The 19,047-nt window shown below is 52.5% G+C and overlaps 2 protein-coding genes across 22 annotated transcripts in view; one reads left to right on the top strand and one right to left on the bottom strand.

Annotated features, from left to right (window-relative positions):
* The first annotated feature begins 5 nt into the window (after window positions 1–5).
* On the top strand, window positions 6–17,643 carry Slc66a1 (solute carrier family 66 member 1). 12 transcript variants are annotated; one of them, XM_087550117.1, is made up of 10 exons: window positions 6–53; window positions 1,255–1,318; window positions 1,607–1,730; window positions 2,488–2,653; window positions 6,275–6,404; window positions 6,854–6,941; window positions 7,280–7,422; window positions 7,598–7,690; window positions 8,335–8,520; window positions 9,462–9,876. In XM_087550117.1, exons 4-10 carry the CDS (start codon window positions 2,490–2,492, stop codon window positions 9,537–9,539), a joined length of 882 nt encoding a protein of 293 aa, XP_087406243.1. In that variant the 5' UTR covers window positions 6–53; window positions 1,255–1,318; window positions 1,607–1,730; window positions 2,488–2,489; the 3' UTR covers window positions 9,540–9,876.
* Capzb (capping actin protein of muscle Z-line subunit beta) overlaps window positions 17,491–19,047 on the bottom strand; it is a 100,287-nt gene continuing 98,730 nt past the window's right edge. For all 10 annotated transcript variants that reach the window (NM_001436734.1, NM_001436731.1, NM_001005903.2 and 7 more), the window contains 1 exon segment: window positions 17,491–18,304. In NM_001436734.1, coding sequence (NP_001423663.1) covers window positions 18,217–18,304 — 88 coding nt within the window. In that variant the 3' untranslated portion in view covers window positions 17,491–18,216.

Raw genomic sequence — 19,047 nt, 5'->3', positions numbered from 1 at the left:
ACCCCGGCGGGCTCCGATCCTGAAGCTGAGAGCGGCTGTGGATCTTTGAGCTGGTGAGAATGAAGGGGGCTGGCGGCAGGTCCGGGCTGGGGGTCGGGACGGCAGGCGCACCCAGCCAAGTCTTTCCTACACCCTCCTCCAGCTCTGCACGGTCTCCGGCGCTGGTCCCCTCCTGGGGAGCCGGATCCTGGGTCTCAGCCCGGTCTGGCCAGGGATCCGATCCGGGACGGCCCCACTTCTCACCTGCGGGTCCCTCTCTTCCGGCCTCTTGGCTTTCCTGGACTGGGCGGCCTTGTTTTCCTTGCTCTGGGCGGGGGCCTCGCGGCGCTTGCCCCAGCTGCTGCCCTGTCATTATCCCTCCGAACCCGCAGAGTCACCGGAAGGAGTTAGGTTTGGAGGCCTGGAATGGGTAGGATCCCGGAGCCATTGAGCTCTCTTGCTTGACACATTCTCCCCAGCTCTGCAGGTAGGGGGGCCAGAGTCCACGCCAAGCTCACGGCAGGGTTTCAAGGAAGGTTGGTTAAAAATGTGCGCACGCACTGGGGAGGTAGAGGCAGGCGGATATCTGAGTTCAAGGCCAGCCTGGTCCATAGAGCTAATTTCAGGGCAGCCAGGGCTACACGAGAAACCCTGTCTCAAACAACCCCATCCCCACCGGCCCCGAAAAGAAACAAAGAAGTGTGTAGTTTCAGGTCTTGTTCACTTCGTGTATACTCCATGCCATGTGATCCAGGGGACTACAGCAAGAACAGATTACTGTTGACTGTGCTAGATGGGCTTTGCTGGGAAGCACCTCCCTGGCTGTGCTTGGAGTTGGAGAGGAAATAGGTGTTGTAGGAGATTGCCTCCCTGGTCAGCCTTTCTGGAGAATGTTATTAGCCCCAGTTCATAGACAGGGTCAGACAGGCAGACTCGCAGAAGGAGTCCAATAGGATGTGTGTCGGATAAACGAGAAGGCTTCTTAGGGTACAGTCTTACCTAGACTGCAAATTGGGGTGCCAGGTATTGCTCCCCAAATTGGCTATGCCACTATCATCCGCACCAGCCACTAAGACCAGGAAAGAACCTTCCATCTATCCTATGTCCCATGCTGGAGCTACCACAGTAAGCTAGCCAGTGACCGGAGGCACCCTTACCCCGACCCGCTGGCTGAGTCTGGGCGCCTGAGAGGCTGACTTAGGACTGAGAGTCTGGGTGTCCTGAAGAAACGAGCTGACTTGCTTCCTCTCCCTGCCCTGCTCACTGCAAGCTCAGCAGTCCGGATCCAGCCTAAGCTTTGTGAAGAGTCCAGGCCTCACTGGCCTAAGTAGGAACTAAGGTAAGGGAATGAGTCTGCCGCCTGGATGAGGAAACGCCCTCTTAGCTTGGTGACAAAAGGGGAAGCCTGGGCCATGGCAGCCTCTAGTCAAGCCTCTCCCATGGGGGTTTGACTCTCTTGCTTTCTGGCTGAATGGCCCTGGCAGATGACTTCCCTCTTGTGGTCTCAGTTTCCTCCACAGTATGTCAGGAGGGTCTATGAGAGTCAGGTGAGGACACAGTGTGTGGATACCAGTCAGGGCTGGAGAAGATGGCTCCAGCCAAGCCTTGCTTTCCCTACTCTCTCTAGGTTGTCACATACTCAGAGTGACCACAATAGGAACTCTGTGCAGGTGGCAAGGAACTGAGAGGACCCCTTTCTTCCTGCTCTTCCACCCAGCCATACTCTGGCTTGGGCTGTGGCTTCCTTGCAGGTAGGTATCCTGCATGTCTTTCAAGCTTTGGGAGAGGGGCTGCAGTATTCTATCCAGTTACCCGGGCAACCTTAGGAACCACCTTCTTAGCTCCACATGAACGATGCACTCCCTCCAGTGAGTTCTGGCCTCCAAGGCCTTGTCAGTAGAGCCTGATGGTGCAGGCCTGTAATCCCAACACTTAGATGTCTGAAGCAGGAGAATTGAAGGTTTAAAGGCCAGCTTGGACAATTTGTGAGACCCTGTCTTGAGATACAGAGGTTTTTTTGTTTTTTGTTTTTTTTCTTTTCTTCAGAGCTGGGGACCGAACCCAGGGCCTTGCGGTTGCTAGGCAAGCGCTCTACCACTGAGCTAAATCCCCAACCCCTAGATACAGAGTTTAAAAAGAAAAAAAAAAAGCCGGGGATATAGAACAGTTGCTAACCTCCTAGGCAATACACAAAAAGTTCTAGATCTGACCTCCAAAACAAACAAACAAAATATTCCTAAATATTTGCACGTTGCATCAAAAGGTGCTGTTGGCCCAACCACTTTATGTGAGAGCTCATTTACCTTGCACAGCAGCTGTGTGACGTAGGGCCTGTTGTTATCCCCACTGTGCAGAGGACAGGACAGTAACTGACAGTCACAGGATCGTGAATGGGGCTAGACCTAAGGCTGAAGACCTTTTTATAGAACAAACCTTTGCCAGCCTCTGACCCCTTGCCCATGTTCATAAACCTGCACTTTCTTCCCCGCTGGGACCCTCCCTCTGCAGCCATGGTCTGGAGGACACTGGTCGCCAGCAACTTTTCCACCTGCCCCAATGGCTCTATCCAGTGGATCTGGGATGTGTTTGGTGAATGTGCCCAGGATGGCTGGGATGAGGCCAGCGTGGCCCTGGGCTTGGTCTCCATTTTCTGCTTCGCTGCGTCTACCTTTCCGTGAGTATGTGGCTGCGTGGCAGGAGTGGGATGGGGTTGGGGGATGGGGAAGGGGCAGGGCTTCGGGGGTTGGTGGGAGTTCATGCACTGTACCGGGTGTGGATAATCCAGTTTGACCGGCCGCTCATTGTCCTGTCGAGATCCCAAGGCAGATATACTCCCTGCCTGATCATATTCATTGATGTCCAGCTTGCTGTGAAGAAGGGAGGCTGCCTGGAATCTAGCACAGGCCAGACCTCATGTCGAATGATGTTGAGTGACCGTTTGTACCATATATTGAGCACCACTGTATTCCCTTTTCTACCATATGTTGAGCACCACTGTATTCCTAGCCTCGTGTCTAAGTGCTGGGGGAGTTTAACATCATTTAGCCTGTTGAAATGGGCAGCGAACCTTTCCCTGTCTCACAGGCGAGATGCGGGTCAGGACATGTACTCTGCATTGCTTGGCTGGCAAGACCTGGGCGAGGAGAATGGGAGGGGCTGGGATGCGTCCGTTATGGCCATGTTTTTAAAGTGAAGAAAGGCTGGCTGGTGGCAAAGCTGGCAGCGGTGGCTAAAGGGGCCTGAGTGTCCATGCTCAGTTCCATCACTTACCGGCTGTGGCCTTGCTCTGGGCCTCAGAGCTCATTCAGCCATTTGTGTACAAGTTGGGAAGCTGGCATGGAGCTCATGTCTGTTTGTGTGAAGCACGAGGAGAGCACCTGGCCACAAAGCAGAGGCACTGAGGGCCGCAGGCAGGAAGAACTTGAAGGTATGAGCCCCTAGCAGGCAGGAAGCAGCTGGCCAGGAGCAGCAGGAGTATGAGAGAAGCAACAGCTACTGTCATGCCTGACTCGGCATCGTGGGAGGGTGAGGAGGGCGGAAGTGACCTCAGGAACTCACCAAGGGCTCTATCATCTAACGCTGGCATCAGAGTTTTAAAAATTGTTCTTGGGCTTGTGCAGGCCTTTGATCCCAGCACTTAGGAGGCAGAAGCAGGTAGGTCTCTGAGTTCAAGGCCAGCCTGGTCTATAAATCGAGTTCTAGGACAGCCAGGGCTACACAAATAAACCCTGTCTCCAAAACCAAAAATAAACACCAACCACAAAAAAATTGCTCTTGGGGGGTTGGGGATTTAGCTCAGTGGTAGAGCGCTTGCCTAGTAAGCGCAAGGCCCTGGGTTCGGTCCCCAGCTCCGAAAAAAAAGAAAAAAAAATTGCTCTTGGGCTGGGGGAATGGCTCAGTGGTTAAGAGCATTTAATGCTTTTGCAGAGGACCTAGGCTTGGTTGCCAGCATAGTTCTTGCCCAGGATTCCAGTTTCAGAAGATCTGGAATCCTCTTCTGGCCTTTACAGATTTATTTTATGTATATGCGTACACTTTCTCTCTTCAGACACACCAGAAGAGGGCATCAGATCTCATTACAGATGATTGTGAGCCACCATGTGGTTGCTGGGAATTGAACTCAGGACCTATGGAAGAGCAGTCAGTGCTCTTAACCACTGAGCCATCTCTCCAGCCCCTAAAAATAAATCTTTAAAAAAAAAAAATGTTTGCTTGTTCATGAGGGAGATCACTCAGGGTAAAGTGCTTGCTACACAAGCTTGTGGATCTTAGTTTGAACCCCCAGAACCCACATAAAGATGGATGCAGTAATGTCTGTCTATAACCCCAGTGTGGACCAGCTGGCCTGGTGTATGCAGCTGTCAAACAAGGTTGCCCTCTGACCCCCACATGAATACTGTGATTCCTGTAGATCAATTCCCTACGCACCCCCCACCCTCACTCTTTACAGCTCCTTGGAGGCTGAGACAGGAGGATCATGAGTTCAAGGCCAACCTGGGCTATCCAGGGAAACCTTGTAACCCTGAGCTCCTGATCTTCCAGCCCGGACCCCTCAGTTGCTGGGATCCCGTGTAGGCCACCACTCCCTTGCTGTCTTTCTGATTTCTTTTAAGGAAACGTTTATCTTACATGTTTGACTATTTTGCTCGCATGTATGAAAGGGCAGCACATGTGGATACTTGGTGCCTGTAGCGGGTGTTGGGATCCTTTGGGGCCGTAGTTTATGGATAACTGTGGGCCTCTGTGTGCTGCGAACTGAATCTGGGTCTTTTGCATGAGCAACAGGCACTCTTAACTGTAGAAATATCTCTCTGGTCTTATGAGTTTTACTTAAAAACTTATTTATCATTAATTATTTTGTTTGTTTGTTTTTGAGATGGGGTCTCACTATCTTGTCTCAGCAGCCCGAAACTCAGTATGTAGACCAGGCTGTCCTCAAATTTTATAGGGATCCGCCTGCCTCTGCACCCTGAGTGCTGGGATTAAAGTCTGGCGGCACTGCACCTGGTTCTGAGTTTCTTTTTCTAAGTTAAATTTTGAAGTTTTATACATATATATACATATATATATACATATATATATGTATATATATATGCATATATATATGCATGCTATGCATGTGCACACATGTGTACGATGCCGGGTTTAGGCAGTGCTGGGTATTGAACCCTGGGCTTCACCGTGCTAGGCAGGCACTCTGTCCTCTGTGTTGCATCCCAACCCTTTCTGAGTTTTATTTTTATCATCTGTTATCTGAATGTATACAGATGGCTAGAATTAAAAGTTGAGGCCAGGCTAAATGGCACTTGCCCTGCAAGTCTGACAATCTGAGCTGGGTCCCCAGAAAACACTCCAGGTGGCGGGAAAGAACTGTCCTCTGACCACCACACGTGTGCAGTGCCACACGCATGCCCCCAGTTATAAAGGATTGCTTTAAAAAGTTGGGGAGCCGGGGGTGTGGTGTAGCTCTGACCTAGCACATGTGAAGCTCTGGGTTCTAATCTAGGACCCGGGGTCGTGTGGGGGAGCAAGACTGGAGATCCAGGTGTGGAGATGTATGACGAGAATCCTCACAAACTTCTGGCCAGGGCGACTCTGAGCAGTGACAGCTCCATGCCCATCTGTCCCCAGTGTGTGGTGTCCTAACAGAGCTAACCTTTCTTGTTTTGGGACTTGAAGAATCATTGTCCAAACCCTGGGCTCTCAGCAGTAGCTGCAGCGGGGGCAAGAGCAGCTCACTTTACATTTGGCTTCATACAACCTGGCCACAGCATGAAGGGCCTTAGGGGAACAGTCTGGGGACCAAAAGCCTGTGAAACAGAACTACAGGCTTCTCGTCACCCTTCTCATCTGTGCCCAGAGAATGACCAGGCTGTAGGTCTATGTCTTATCATCAGTGGCTCCTGAGAACAGGGCCCGGCCGGTCCTCAGACTGCCACCACCCCAGATTTTTAAAAAGAAGCCGAGATGCTTCTCAGGGCCAGGCATAGGCTTCAGGAGCCTATATACACCCTCCATCCCTTCTGGAAGACCCCAGGGGGCAGTGGGAGAGAATGTAAGTAAGGCTGTGGATCTGTCTGGAAAGAGACACAGCTGCTGTGCCCCTGGGCTGGCAGGGGTCCCGATGGTAAAATTCCTCCAGAGATCAAAGAAACCCTCTGAAGTCCTGGGTACCAACCTGAGGATGAGCACTGGGCCGTCTCCTGCCCACTGAGGCTCTGGTCACACTCTTACCAAGTCTTAGTGGCCTTCTTAGGCCACAGCCTCTGAACTTGTGACCCCTCCTCTTCCACAGCCAGTACATCAAAGCCTGCAAGACAGGCAACATGGACCAGGCCCTGTCACTGTGGTTCCTGCTGGGCTGGATCGGTGGAGACTCCTGCAACCTCATTGGTTCCTTTCTGGCAGACCAGCTACCCCTGCAGGTGGGCGGGGCCCAGGCACAGTAGGGCAGCTAAAAGGACAAATAGGAATAGCTGTGGGAGGAGAGGCTGGGGCTCCAGGTGCCCCATGGCACCTTCCTATTCTGATTTCCATATAAGCATATCCCAGCGCAGGGACCTGTGGCTCTGAGGGTTGTGGGCCCAGGTAGATTTTCTGATTTGGGGACCCTCAGAGTAGCATGTGGGGTTTCCGTGGGAAACACAGACATCGTTATTTTGTGGCCAGCAGAACTGGGGTCAGTCAGGAAGGCCGGAGCTACTCTGTCTCAATGGCACTGGCCACGGATGCTTTGTCGATGGCCAAGGCCGGACCCTTTGTCCATTGTCCACCCGCTTCCGCATTGGCTGCGGTGGGAACAGGAGAGCTTCTGTTCGGTTGAAGAAACGGAATCCAAGAGGTGAACCAGTGCCCCGTTCTCCTTCTCTCTCAGACCTACACGGCTGTGTATTATGTCCTGGCCGACCTTTTGATGCTGACACTGTACTTCCACTACAAGTTCAAGAAGCAGCCCTCTCTGTGTGAGTGCGGGGGTCACCTGGGGTCGGGCTCAGCTGCCCCGGGGAAGCCTGGGACCTGAGGCCTAGCAGGCCGAGATGGAGACACGTATACATCAAGCCACAGGGAGGAGACTCCACGGCTGAGTGCTGACCCCCCTGCCCTGACTGCCTTTCCTTTGCATCCCTAGGGGAAGGGTAGTATTGTATGCCCATTCTACAGATGAAGGACTGGAGCTCAGAGAGGCTAGGTCACTCGTCCAAGGTCACACAGCTATGAGAAGCAAGGCTGGGACTCCCATCCCGGGTTGTCTGCTGTCACCCAGATATTTAATCTTGGCTTCTCTCCTGCCTCAATCCAGTGTCTGCCCCAATCAATTCTGTGCTCTTGTTCATCTTGGGGACGGTGTGCATCACACCACTGTTGAGCAGCACTGATCCTGTGGCTGTCCCCAGGGAAGGCTTCAGGGGGCGGACGCTCCTGTCTGTGGAGCCAGGCAGTAAGGTAGGTGGTAGGTAGGAAGGAGATGGGTCTGTCGTGGTAGCGTGGGTGGGCTGGCTTGCCTTCCCCTGCATGATCACATAGACGTTAAGTTGTGGGGGCTACTCTTCTGTTTGGAGAGACCGCCCCCCTCCCAAGACTCCCACCAGGTACTGAGTGCCCCCTTCCACCCTCTCAGCCCTTCACAAAGAAGGAGGTCGTCGGTTTTGTCATTGGCTCCGCCTCCAGCGTGCTGTACCTGCTCTCAAGGCTGCCGCAGATTCGCACCAATGTGAGCTTTCCGTGGGGGTGGGGGTCGGTCACATGGAGGAGGGCTGCCAGGTTAAGCAGAGGTGTGGTTTAGGAGTTTCGTTCAGGTCTAGACCGCAGCAGCTGTTGACATGGGTAAAGTCACCCAGCTGGCTGCGCCTCTTTCTGCCTCTGGGAAATTGGCCCCTTGACAACTTTCATGGAGACATGCATGAGACCGTGTCTAAGCTGAGAAACCAGAGTGGACAGGAAGTGATGAGGACCCCTACTGGAGGTTTGCCCGGCAGGAGGAGTCCATGAGGGCCACAGCCAGGGGCCAGCAGGCATATGCGGCTGTGATGTCTGTGGCCCTGGGAGAAGTGCTTGGAGTTGGGATTTGAAGTTGGCCATGGATAGGGCTATTTTGAGTGCATTGGGCACGCAATGAAAGACCAGCTAGGAGTATGAATCACAGAGGCACACACGGACTGTTCCAAACCAGAGAGATAAGAACCCTCTCTGATTCTGGGGACAGGGGCTCGCTCTGTAGCCCAGACTGATCCCTAACTGGCTGTGTAGCTAAGGTTTGGCCTTGAACTCATGATCCTCCTGCCTCAGCCTCCCAAGGACTGGGATTGTAGACAAGAACTCTCTTTGGGGTCTCTCACTCAGCCCCTTCCCCCACAGTTCGTACGGCAGTCAACCCAAGGCATTTCCTACTCGCTGTTTGCACTGGTGATGCTGGGGAACACGCTATATGGGCTCAGTGTGCTGCTCAAAAACCCCGAGGTGGGCCAGAGTGAGGGCAGCTATCTGCTGCACCACCTGCCCTGGCTCGTGGGCAGCCTGGGAGTGCTCCTGCTTGACACCATTGTATCCTTCAAAGCGTGTGATGATGGCAGTGGGCAAGGCAGCCTCTGCTTCAGCATGCATATCCCGGCCAGCCCACCCCTCTGTCTACACAGACAGGTAGCCATCTGTCCATTAGCTCATTCACCTGTCATCCTTGTGTCCTTTCATCTACAGTCCAGCCTTTAACCTTATGTGCCCATGCAACCTCATCCACCCATCCATCCATTTATCCCACCCACCCATCCAGTCATCTCCCTACCCACCCACCCACCCACCCACCCACCCATCCATCCACCCACCCACCCATCCACCCATCCACCCACCCATCCATCCACCCACCCATCCATCCATCCACCCACCCACCCACCCTCCATCCATCCACCCACCCACCCACCCACCCACTGATCCATCCATTCATCCATCTACCATCCATCCATCTATCCACCCATCTGTCACCCACTTAGTCATCTATCCATCCATCTACCCGTCCGTCCATCTGTTTGTCCATCCGCCCTTCTACCCATCCATTGTGGATGGACCTAGCCAGGACCAGCATCATCAGTGAGCAAGAACAGGATGTGCACTGGGTTTTGGGGTATTACTTAACTTCAGCGGCACCCAGTGCTGTGGAGTGAATCACTACTGGACCGTCCTGGTTTGGGGGAAACAGAGGCCTCAACAGGTGTCATCGCACCTAGGTCGAGGGAGAAGTTATTCAGGCACAAGGGAGCAGAGTCCAGGCACAGCTTGTGCAAAGGTCCTGAGGAACGGAAAAGTGAGTGCAGCCAGTGAAATCGTGAAGACTAGCATGAGTGGGCGTCCCTCCTATTCTCCACTTCTACTCTGATGACAAGGGTAAACCCATCAAGGAGGGACTTAGGGTGGTAGGAGAGCAAGGCGGAACAGGGAGAACGACAGCATGTCCAGCCAGTGTGCCTGCTGTGCCTTAACACTGTCCTCAGATCTCCATCCAGTTCCTGGTGTACAGAAGCCATGATGCTGATGCTGCCTCAGAGCGAGAGCCGCTCCTCCCAAGCTGACCCCACAGCTGCCCTCCCAGGAAGGAGTGATACTGCCGCCACTGGACTGGGCCTAGGAGGTGGCTTGGGACTCTGGGCCTGGCTGCCTCCCCTCCACACCTGGCCTTCAGACAGGTCTAGAGTTGGCACAGGTCTGGAGTTGGCGTGTGCTATGCCGGGACATACCTCTCAGGTATATGACAGCTGTCCGAGGAGCCTCTAGGGCACCCCAGAAGACGGTGTGGCCTCCTCCCAATCAAACTACCTCAATCTGACTATGTACTCCTGGCTACATCATAGCTGGGGGACCCAGGGTTGTCCCTCTGACTGGGCACAACCTAGTAAATGGTACCTTCCAGCTGGGCCTGTTTCTGCTGCTCCTTCCCATGGTGCTTGAGGTCTAGGCAGGGATCCAGGGCAAGCCCATCCTGATAGGGGGGGCACGTGCAGCCTCCCTGGCCCTTGGCATCCTAACTTGTATCCTTCTGTCCTCTTGTACACAGACCCTACCTGGTGTGGGACACCAGTGGTCTCTCTGTTCCTGGGGCTCTGGGAGAAGCAGATAACCAAGGGCAGGCTTTGGTTGAGCATCACCAGAGGCCTGGCATGACCATGTGACCGCCCCCTCTGTCCTTGCCCAGGCCGTGTAGGGTGAGGCAGCTAGCCCAAAGCGAGGCATGTAGTCAAGTGTCTCATACAGTCAGAGCTCAGTGATGGTCGCTGAAGTGGAGAAGAGGGGAAGACTGGTGCCTTTCTGAGGAAGGCAGAGACTAGAAGCACAGGTGGAAGACAAGGCCAGCAGGAGACGGGTGACGGGGGCAGAGAGGAAGGGAGGAAGATTGGTCTCAGCGGTCTTTGTTACAACACCTTTAGGGGACAGAGGACCAGCCTCCTCTCCTGCTAGCCTCAGCTTACTGATACATTATTGTAGGTCCAGAAAGTCAGATGCAGGGCCAGGGGGCTGCCTGCCAGAGACAAACAGGGCAGCCGCCTCAGTGCTTTTTGTAGCTTCTCTGTCCATAGCTGAGGAGAAGATCCTGGCACAGACCCAGGCAAGGCATATGGTGCTCCCGGTCCCTGCTCTTAACCCACTGCTGGCTTCAGGTGATCTTTGCAGCTCATGCCGTCCTGGGACTTGGCTCTAGGCTAGTTTCCTAGGGCCAGATGGCACCTTTCCAAATCCTGAAGATCTGGGGCCTCAGTGTGGTACAGGACCCCAGGTGCACGGGCAGGACAACATGAAATGCCAGCCCTGTCTGAGCTCTCCTGGGTCTGTCAGGCGGAGCGACAACCCTTCATGGGGGAGTCGTGCTTTGCCCACAGGAATTCCTGTCTGACAGAGGAGGTGGTCTCAGGAAGGTTGCAGTTCCTCTAAACCTCAGTTCCTCCTCTCTTCTGGAGGCTCGCTCCAGTACTCCAAGGAGGGGTCAGAGTAGGGAGCTTGCAGAACCTGGTGGCCTGGTTATTTTATTTGCTAGGTGAGAGGATCGTAAGCCTGTCTCAGCTACCCTGAGCCTTGCGACTTAGGCCAGCTCCCTAAGTCTGTTTCCCTCTCCCACACCACCAAAACCTGACCTGTATGAGTTGTACTTTTGGTTTTATGTCCCGGCATCTGGCATATGGATGAAGAAATGGGGACTACATTACCGTCCCCATCTAAGGGGATGTAGCTGCCTCGTACCCGCTCGGGGACGGCTGGCTTGACTGAAAGGACCCTGCTGTCATGATGGCCCCATTGCTGCTGAAGTCTAGAAACTCCACAGCTGGCTTCTCCTTGGCCCCACACTTCTTGCTTTTTGCAGGTCAAGGAGTCGGGCATGGGGAGGGGGTGCGGGTTAGCCTGAGGATACAAAAGGCTCCTTGGGCCTTTCCTCAGCCTCGTGTATGGACATTTTGGTTCAGGCCAGGCTCAGCTGCAGAAATGGAAATACGGAAATATGTGTACAAGTCACTCATAGGGAGGAGGGGAGGAGGCTGGACCACTCATAGGGAGGAGGTTGGACCACATGCCTGCAAGTGGTTACAGGGTCTTACTGTAGCTCATATCAGCATGAAATTGTGGAATCCTCTTGCCTCTGCTTCTGAGTGCAGGGACTACATATGGGTATATGTCGTCGTGCCTGGCTGTAAGACACCCTGTAGGAAAACCCCTCTCCCGGTGCCTGGCCCTCTACAGTGTTCACAAGGCTTTGCCTCTTCTTAAGTCGGGAGGCAGGAGAAGCTGGAGGCAGAAGAGCTGGGCCTGGCTAGGCTAGGGGGTCTCTGGTATTTATCAGACATGGGGATTGATCTCTCTCGAGCCCTCGCCTTGACCCCCAACTAGGACAGTATGGCCTCCGGGTCTCATCCAGGAAGGGGAGCAGTCCCAAATCATCCTCCTCCATCCCTTTTGTCTGAGTCAGCTTCATGGCTTCCCAGGGAAGCAAGCAGGTGTGGGCTCTAACAGGAAGGCTTGAAGCTGCTACCTCATGGCAGGGACTGCCTTCCCCACAGGTTCCTTGGGCTCCGGTGGTAGGTTCCCAGCCCATCTTCCAGCCCTTCCCAACAACTACCCCCAACTCCAAACCCCAGTTAGACAATTGGGCAAAGAGCATCAGCCCATATACCACTTTGTCCCCAGGATACAGTAGATGCTCTCCGGAGGCTCTGGCAGAGGTGGAGACCGTCATGTCACTAGCAAGCACAGTAGGACTTAACAGGGTGGTGTGTGAATTAGAGCTGGCTTCATTGTTTGGAAAGATGTCATGGTACCTGTCCAGTATTAACGTTTGAATGAGGTGTGAGAATATAAGTATCTCTTGCACACTCCTGTGCGTGCACAAGCCAGAGTATGCAAAGGCCGACTGGGTAGGAGGGGCTGTTAGTGAACGGCTGAAGAAAGACATCACTTGCCGGACAGCCAGAGGGATACATCTACGTGGGGATAATACTTAACCCAGAGCGCATTTGTCCAGCCCATTTTCCAAATTGGAAAGTTTCACAAAAGAGGCAGAGATAAGGACAGGAGAGTGTATCTACCCAGAGACATTCTAAATGACACAAAGTAACAAGTAGGACTTTGGGTGCAGCTCAGGGTAGAACTTGCCTAGTATGCATGAGGTCTTAGCTTCAATCTCCAGGACGGCAAAAAATGGTGTGGTGGTGCATCCCAGCACTCAGGAGGTAGAGGCAAGAAGATGAGCTCAAAGCTATCCTGAGCTATATTGTGAGGGTAGCCTAGGCTACATGAGTTTCTGTCTTAAAAACAACAAAATCCTAGAAAATAGTAAGTTGAAATAAGACTGAAAAACATCAATGTAGATAGATTCCAGAGTTCTGTGGGTTTATATGAGATGTTTATATTCTACGTTTTATGGTTTATAAAAATAATTATTGAAAACCAAGTTTGGTCAGGGCTGGGGATGTCTTGTTGGTTAAGAACATCTCGTTCTTGGATCTCGTTCCCAGCACACACATCAGGCAGCTCACACAGCTGCTGGCAACTCCAGCTCTAGGTGATCTGAGAACTGCCCTCCCCAATAAGAAAGAAATAAAAAAGAAAAGAAAACCAAGCTTGATGGCATTGGTGGCACAGGCCTCTGATTTCAGCATTGGGAAGGCAGAGGCAGGAAGAACACACTGAAGGATAGCCTGGGCTACGAAGCAAGTAAAAGGCCAGCCTGGGAAACTTAGCAGACCCTTTCTCAAAGTTTACTGAGTACAGTAAGGAGACACAAAACTTTATATAGAGCAAGAAAAAAAAAATAGCACACCTGGGCAACTATCTGTGCACCTCAGGCTGACCTTGAAGTCTAAGGTAGCCGAGGATGATCCTGCCTCCACCTCCCAGGTGCTGGGATTCCAGGCTTGCACCATCATACCCCGCTCTGCAGTCTATCTTGGTGTATCTTGATTATTGAGAACTCTACCCTGGCACCCCACAGCGCCAGGGTAGAGCAGGCTCGGACAATTGAGAGTTTGCTCTCTAGTGACTTAAGCATGTTAGGTTGCACGTATGCCCAGGTCCCAAAGAGAGGCAGCCCATACTGTAAAGCTTGTCCCGCAGTCAAATGAGGTGTCTTCCTAACTCACAAGTAGCCCTACACAGATATCCCACCCATTGGGAGCTAAACAACGTGGCTGGTGTAGTGGCACAGGCCCTTAATCCCAGCACCCAGAGGCAGGCTGATCTCTATGAGTTCAAGGCCAGCCTGGTCTACATGGTGAGTTCCAGACCAGCAGGGCTATGTAGTGAAACCCTGTCTTGAAAACAAACAGACAAGACATAAACAACTGTACGGTGGCATTGAGTGCCAGCCTGTGTAGATCCCCGGTGGGAGCCTCAGCCTGTGTAGATTCCCGGTGGGAGCCTCAGCCTGTGTAGGTCCCCGGTGGGAGCCTCAGCCTGTGTAGATCCCCGGTGGGAGCCTGTCGAGTGTTTCCTGCAGTTCTCGGCTGTCTTGCCTGCTGCTGCTGTTCCATTGTGTGTCTAATAAACTATCTCTTGCCCTTTTGTCTTGGTGAATTCTTTCAGTCTGCACATCACCAGTCTGTCAGCACCATTCCTTGTATGGTAGGGAAGAGGCACTACCATGTATGTGTGGTTCCAAGGCTATGTGGGGATGGCGCAGTAAAAAGATTGTCCTGGGCATCGAAATCCTGAGCCTACGCTGAGGCTGTGTGTGTGTGTGTGTGTGTGTGTGTGTGTGTGTGTGTACATGCGCGCGCGCGTGTGCATGCATGTGCATGTGTGTCAGCACAGGGCCTGCTTTGATGTCCTTAGTCACTGGGCTATTGAATGAGGGAATCTTGAGTCAGGAAGTCCAGGGCCTCAGAGATTGGGGCCATTATATGTAAGAATTGAATTCAGCCTGCCTCTGGGTAGAGCTTAGACCAAGCAGACTGGTGACCTAGGACTTCTGCCATGGATTTCTTGTCCAGGCTCCTTCCTGTTCTGTGAACAGACACCAGAGGTACCTAGTGGATAACTAGAGAGCCTGTGGGACATGCTACTAGCTGACAAGAACCCATGAACCCAGATAGTCAATCTTTTTGGGGCAAAAGGGTGTCTTTTTTTTAAGATAGGTTTTATTATGTACCTCTGGCTGGCTTGAAACTTGTAACATAAGACCAGGTTGGCCTTATGTTAAACTCACAGCTCCACCTACTTTTTCCTCCCAAGTGAGTGCTGGGAGGGACAGGATCTCACTACAGGGCCTTTATTATGTGTATGTTTTTTGAGACTGGGTTTCTCTGTATAGCCTTAGTGCCTACGTCTGCCCTTGAACTTTTAATTTTAAAACTTTTATTTATGTATATGAGTACACTGTAGCTGTCTTCAGACACAGCAGAAGAGAGCATCAGATCCCATTACAGATGGTTGTGAGCCACCATGTAGTTGCTGGGATTTGAACTCAGGACCTCTGGAAGAGCAGCCAGTGCTCTTAACTGCTGAGCCATGTTTCCAGCTCAACCTTGGACTTTTAAATCGACATGCAAGAATGTCTTCCCTACCTGTATGTCTGGCAAACCCAAGCGTGTAGAGCGCCCAGAGACCAGAATATGGCATTGGATCCCCTGGAACAAGATAGCTCTGAGCCACCCATTGTGTCAGAGCTGGGAGTCAAACTTGGGTCCTTTGAGAGCAGCCAGTGCTTTTAACCACTTAACTGTCTCTCCATCCTTGAGGGCCTTGGGATTTCCCCAGAGCTGTTTGCAGCCTGGGACAGCACTCTATCTTTTCTCCCAGGTCTTCCCTTTTCTTAAGAATGTCCTAGGTGCTCTGCCAGCTGCCATGGCTCTCCCACTGAAGCAGTGACAAGGAACAAAGGCGTGGCCTTGCAGTGCAGAGGGCCATGGCTACAAGCACTCTTTGGTTTGTCTCATGCTGTCCCTTAGCTAGGCATCCCCACTGCATAGAGGGATTATAGAGGCCTGCCCGCCCCACTCACAGCCCACAGAAAGGTTTTTGGGCAAGGCCCAGCTTTTCAATGATCTTTAAAGACTGCTTTATTAAGGTAAACAAAAGCCAAAACTCTAGTTGATTTGTGCCTGTTTGCTGTTCCCCACTCCTCAAAGCAGCTAAATGTACACAGCACTGAGAGTAACAGAGTATGTGTGTGCTCGCCCATGCTCACACTGAAAGTAACAGAGTATGTGTGTGCTCGCCCATGCTCACACTGAGAGTAACAGAGTATGTGTGTGCTCGCCCATGCTCACACTGAGAGTAACAGAGTATGTGTGTGCTCGCCCATGCTCACACTGAAGGTAACAGAGTATGTGTGTGCTCGCCCATGCTCACACTGAGAGTAACAGAGTATGTGTGTGCTCCCCCATGCTCACACTGAGAGTAACAGAGTATGTGTGTGCTCGCCCATGCTCACACTGAAGGTAACAGAGTATGTGTGTGCTCGCCCATGCTCACACTGAGAGTAACAGAGTATGTGTGTGCTTGCCCATGCTCACACTGAGAGTAACAGAGTATGTGTGTGCTCGCCCATGCTCACACTGAAGGTAACAGAGTATGTGTGTGCTCCCCCATGCTCACACTGAGAGTAACAGAGTATGTGTGTGCTCGCCCATGCTCACACTGAAGGTAACAGAGTATGTGTGTGCTCGCCCATGCTCACACTGAGAGTAACAGAGTATGTGTGTGCTCCCCCATGCTCACACTGAAGGTAACAGAGTATGTGTGTGCTCGCCCATGCTCACACTGAGAGTAACAGAGTATGTGTGTGCTCCCCCATGCTCACACTGAGAGTAACAGAGTATGTGTGTGCTCGCCCATGCTCACACTGAAGGTAACAGAGTATGTGTGTGCTCGCCCATGCTCACACTGAGAGTAACAGAGTATGTGTGTGCTCCCCCATGCTCACACTGAGAGTAACAGAGTATGTGTGTGCTCGCCCATGCTCACACTGAAGGTAACAGAGTATGTGTGTGCTCGCCCATGCTCACACTGAGAGTAACAGAGTATGTGTGTGCTTGCCCATGCTCACACTGAGAGTAACAGAGTATGTGTGTGCTCGCCCATGCTCACACTGAAGGTAACAGAGTATGTGTGTGCTCGCCCATGCTCACACTGAGAGTAACAGAGTATGTGTGTGCTCGCCCATGCTCACACTGAGAGTAACAGAGTATGTGTGTGCTTGCCCATGCTCACACTGAAGGTAGCAGAGTATGTGTGTGCTCGCCCATGCTCACACTGAGAGTAATAGAGTATGTGTGTGCTTGCCCATGCTCACACTGAGAGTAACAGAGTATGTGTGTGCTCGCCCATGCTCACACTGTTTAGATCTCCCATGCTCACACTGTTCACTCCCCAGCATCTCTTACTTGGTGCCTATTTTTATGATCTCTGTGCGTGCATGTGCGCATGTGCACACACATGCACGCACCAGTCAGTTCTCTCCTCTGTGTGTGTTCCTAGGATTGAACTCAAGCCACTAGTCTTGGTGGCACGTACCCTTGGTGGCAGGCAGCGTTTCCCTGGCTTTTTTTTAGTATTCTGAGACAGTCTCACTATGTACGCCAAGCAGGCCTGGAAGTTCCTATAAAGACTAGGCTGGCCTTGAATTTGGGCCAACCCTCCTGTTACTACCTTCCTGGTTCTGTAGTTACAGTGCATGCCACACACCCTGTTTTCTTTTTCAGTTGAGACAACATGGCTATGTAGTCTGGGCCAGCCTCAAGCTCAGTCCTCCTGCCTCAGCTTCAATGTCTCTATTACAGGTCTGAGTCACGACACCTGGCCTGCTCTTTCTTGGTCTCCCATGGGAGACTTCACACAGTACTTCACATAGGACCAAATAAGAAACCAGGACTGAGTCGGGGACATCACCAACACGGGTGGCAAGCACGCAACCGTCGCAGCCAGGGGGATGACCAGCCTGCCTGGAAGGGATTAGCGGGCGCTGGGCCCTCCTCAGTCCCCAGGGAAGGCCATGCACGTCTGGAGAGAGGCAGGTGAGCAAGAACGCACGGCCAGCACTGATTGTGTCCCAGTTTCTTTTTATTTATTTTTTTTTGTTCTTTTTTTCCTTTTTTTTTTTTAAGTATGGAGGCTCAAGTAGAAGATGTAGATTTTTTTTGTCTGTTTAAGCTTTACAAAAAACAAAATAAAACAAAAAACTCCTTTTGCATTCCATAAAAATTTGACAGAAAAGCACCTGGCCAGAGAGCAGCGGTCGCCAGCCCCGCCCCCACCCCCACCGCGGTCTCCTTGGGACAAGGGCACACCTGCTCTGCGCAGGACAGTGCTGAGGACATGTCTCCTTCCTCCATAGCTGTCCCCTGTCCCCCGGCCCCCGGCTCCAAGCAACCCCCAAACACACACGGATCAGAGCTCCAGTTTCCCTTCTTTCACACACCAGTTAGTTCATAAAATTTTTTTGTTTTACATTTTTTACACCAATGTAACAAAAAGACGGAGGGAGGATGTCAGACAGTGCGCCTGTGCCTACAAACGGGCAAGGGAAGGAAGGGGACAGGCGAACAAAGCCACACGGTCTCTATGGAAACGTCGTGGGAAGCAGGCCTTGGAGCCAGAGGGTGGTTATTGGACTTTATTTTGGGGGAGAGATGGCGCTGCGTGGTCGATGCAAACTGTTATGTGACCGTCAGGGAGGGAAAGGAAGAGGGAAAAGGAGCAGAAAACGAGTTTTCTAAAGAAAGGAACCTAACGAGTGCATGGCGTGTCCGGTTAGCGTGAAGCAGGTCTTTAACACTGCTGCTTTCTCTTCAAGGCTTCCACCAGGTCATTCTTAAGGGCTTCCTGCTTTGATTTGTCTGCAAACGTCTGCACAGACCTGCCAGGGGAGGAGAGAGAACATCAACAGGCAGAACAACGACAAGAGGGAGGTGGCCTTTGGCCACTGTGGGGTGCCAGGCTGCAGTCTATCCTGGGGAGTTGGAGGGGGCCCAGGGCCTGCACCTTAGTACCTTGCTGGCCATCATGAACAGAGGTCATCTCTGCCCAAGGGTGTGAGTGACCTGGCCTTTAGATCCCTAGTTCCAAGGATGGTGGTGCAGGCCTGAAGCTGTTGGGAGCTTTCAGAAACCTTGCAGCCTGGGCCTTCTACCTCACAGCTGCTGCCCATGTTTCTGGCAGAGCGGTGAAGGCTCAGACAGTGAGGACCTTTGAATGAAGCATCCACCCCACCCCCTCCGTCTGCAGCAGAGGCTGGGCTCCTTACCCAGAAGAAAGTGTAGCAACCCCTCTTTCCTACCAAATGCTTAGGAAGAAGCCTCTGCATGGCTGAGGCACTGGGATCTCTGCTGCAGGTCAGTGCTGCTGGCTGCAAACCCAGCCCAGCAGAGCCCCGCAAGCCTGCATTCTCAAAGGCAGTCCTTGGAGAGGGAGAGCACTCTGGACCCTGTTGTAGCATAGTGAGTTGGCAGGGAAGCACCAAAGCCCACGCAGCTAAGGCTTGAAGACAGTTACAATGAGCAAAGTGCTTTGGGCACACATCTCAGTCCTCAGAAGCCCTCTCAGGGTGGATCCTCATCATCAATGCTGATTTCCAGATCAGGCAAGGAAACAGAGCTGGAG

This window comes from Rattus norvegicus, chromosome 5 (assembly GCF_021556685.1).
Source record: "Rattus norvegicus strain SHRSP/BbbUtx chromosome 5, alternate assembly SHRSP_T2T, whole genome shotgun sequence".
Classification (NCBI taxonomy): domain Eukaryota; kingdom Metazoa; phylum Chordata; class Mammalia; order Rodentia; family Muridae; genus Rattus; species Rattus norvegicus.
Note: the sequence above shows the minus strand (reverse complement) of the source record. Positions and strands in the feature narration are given on the sequence as shown.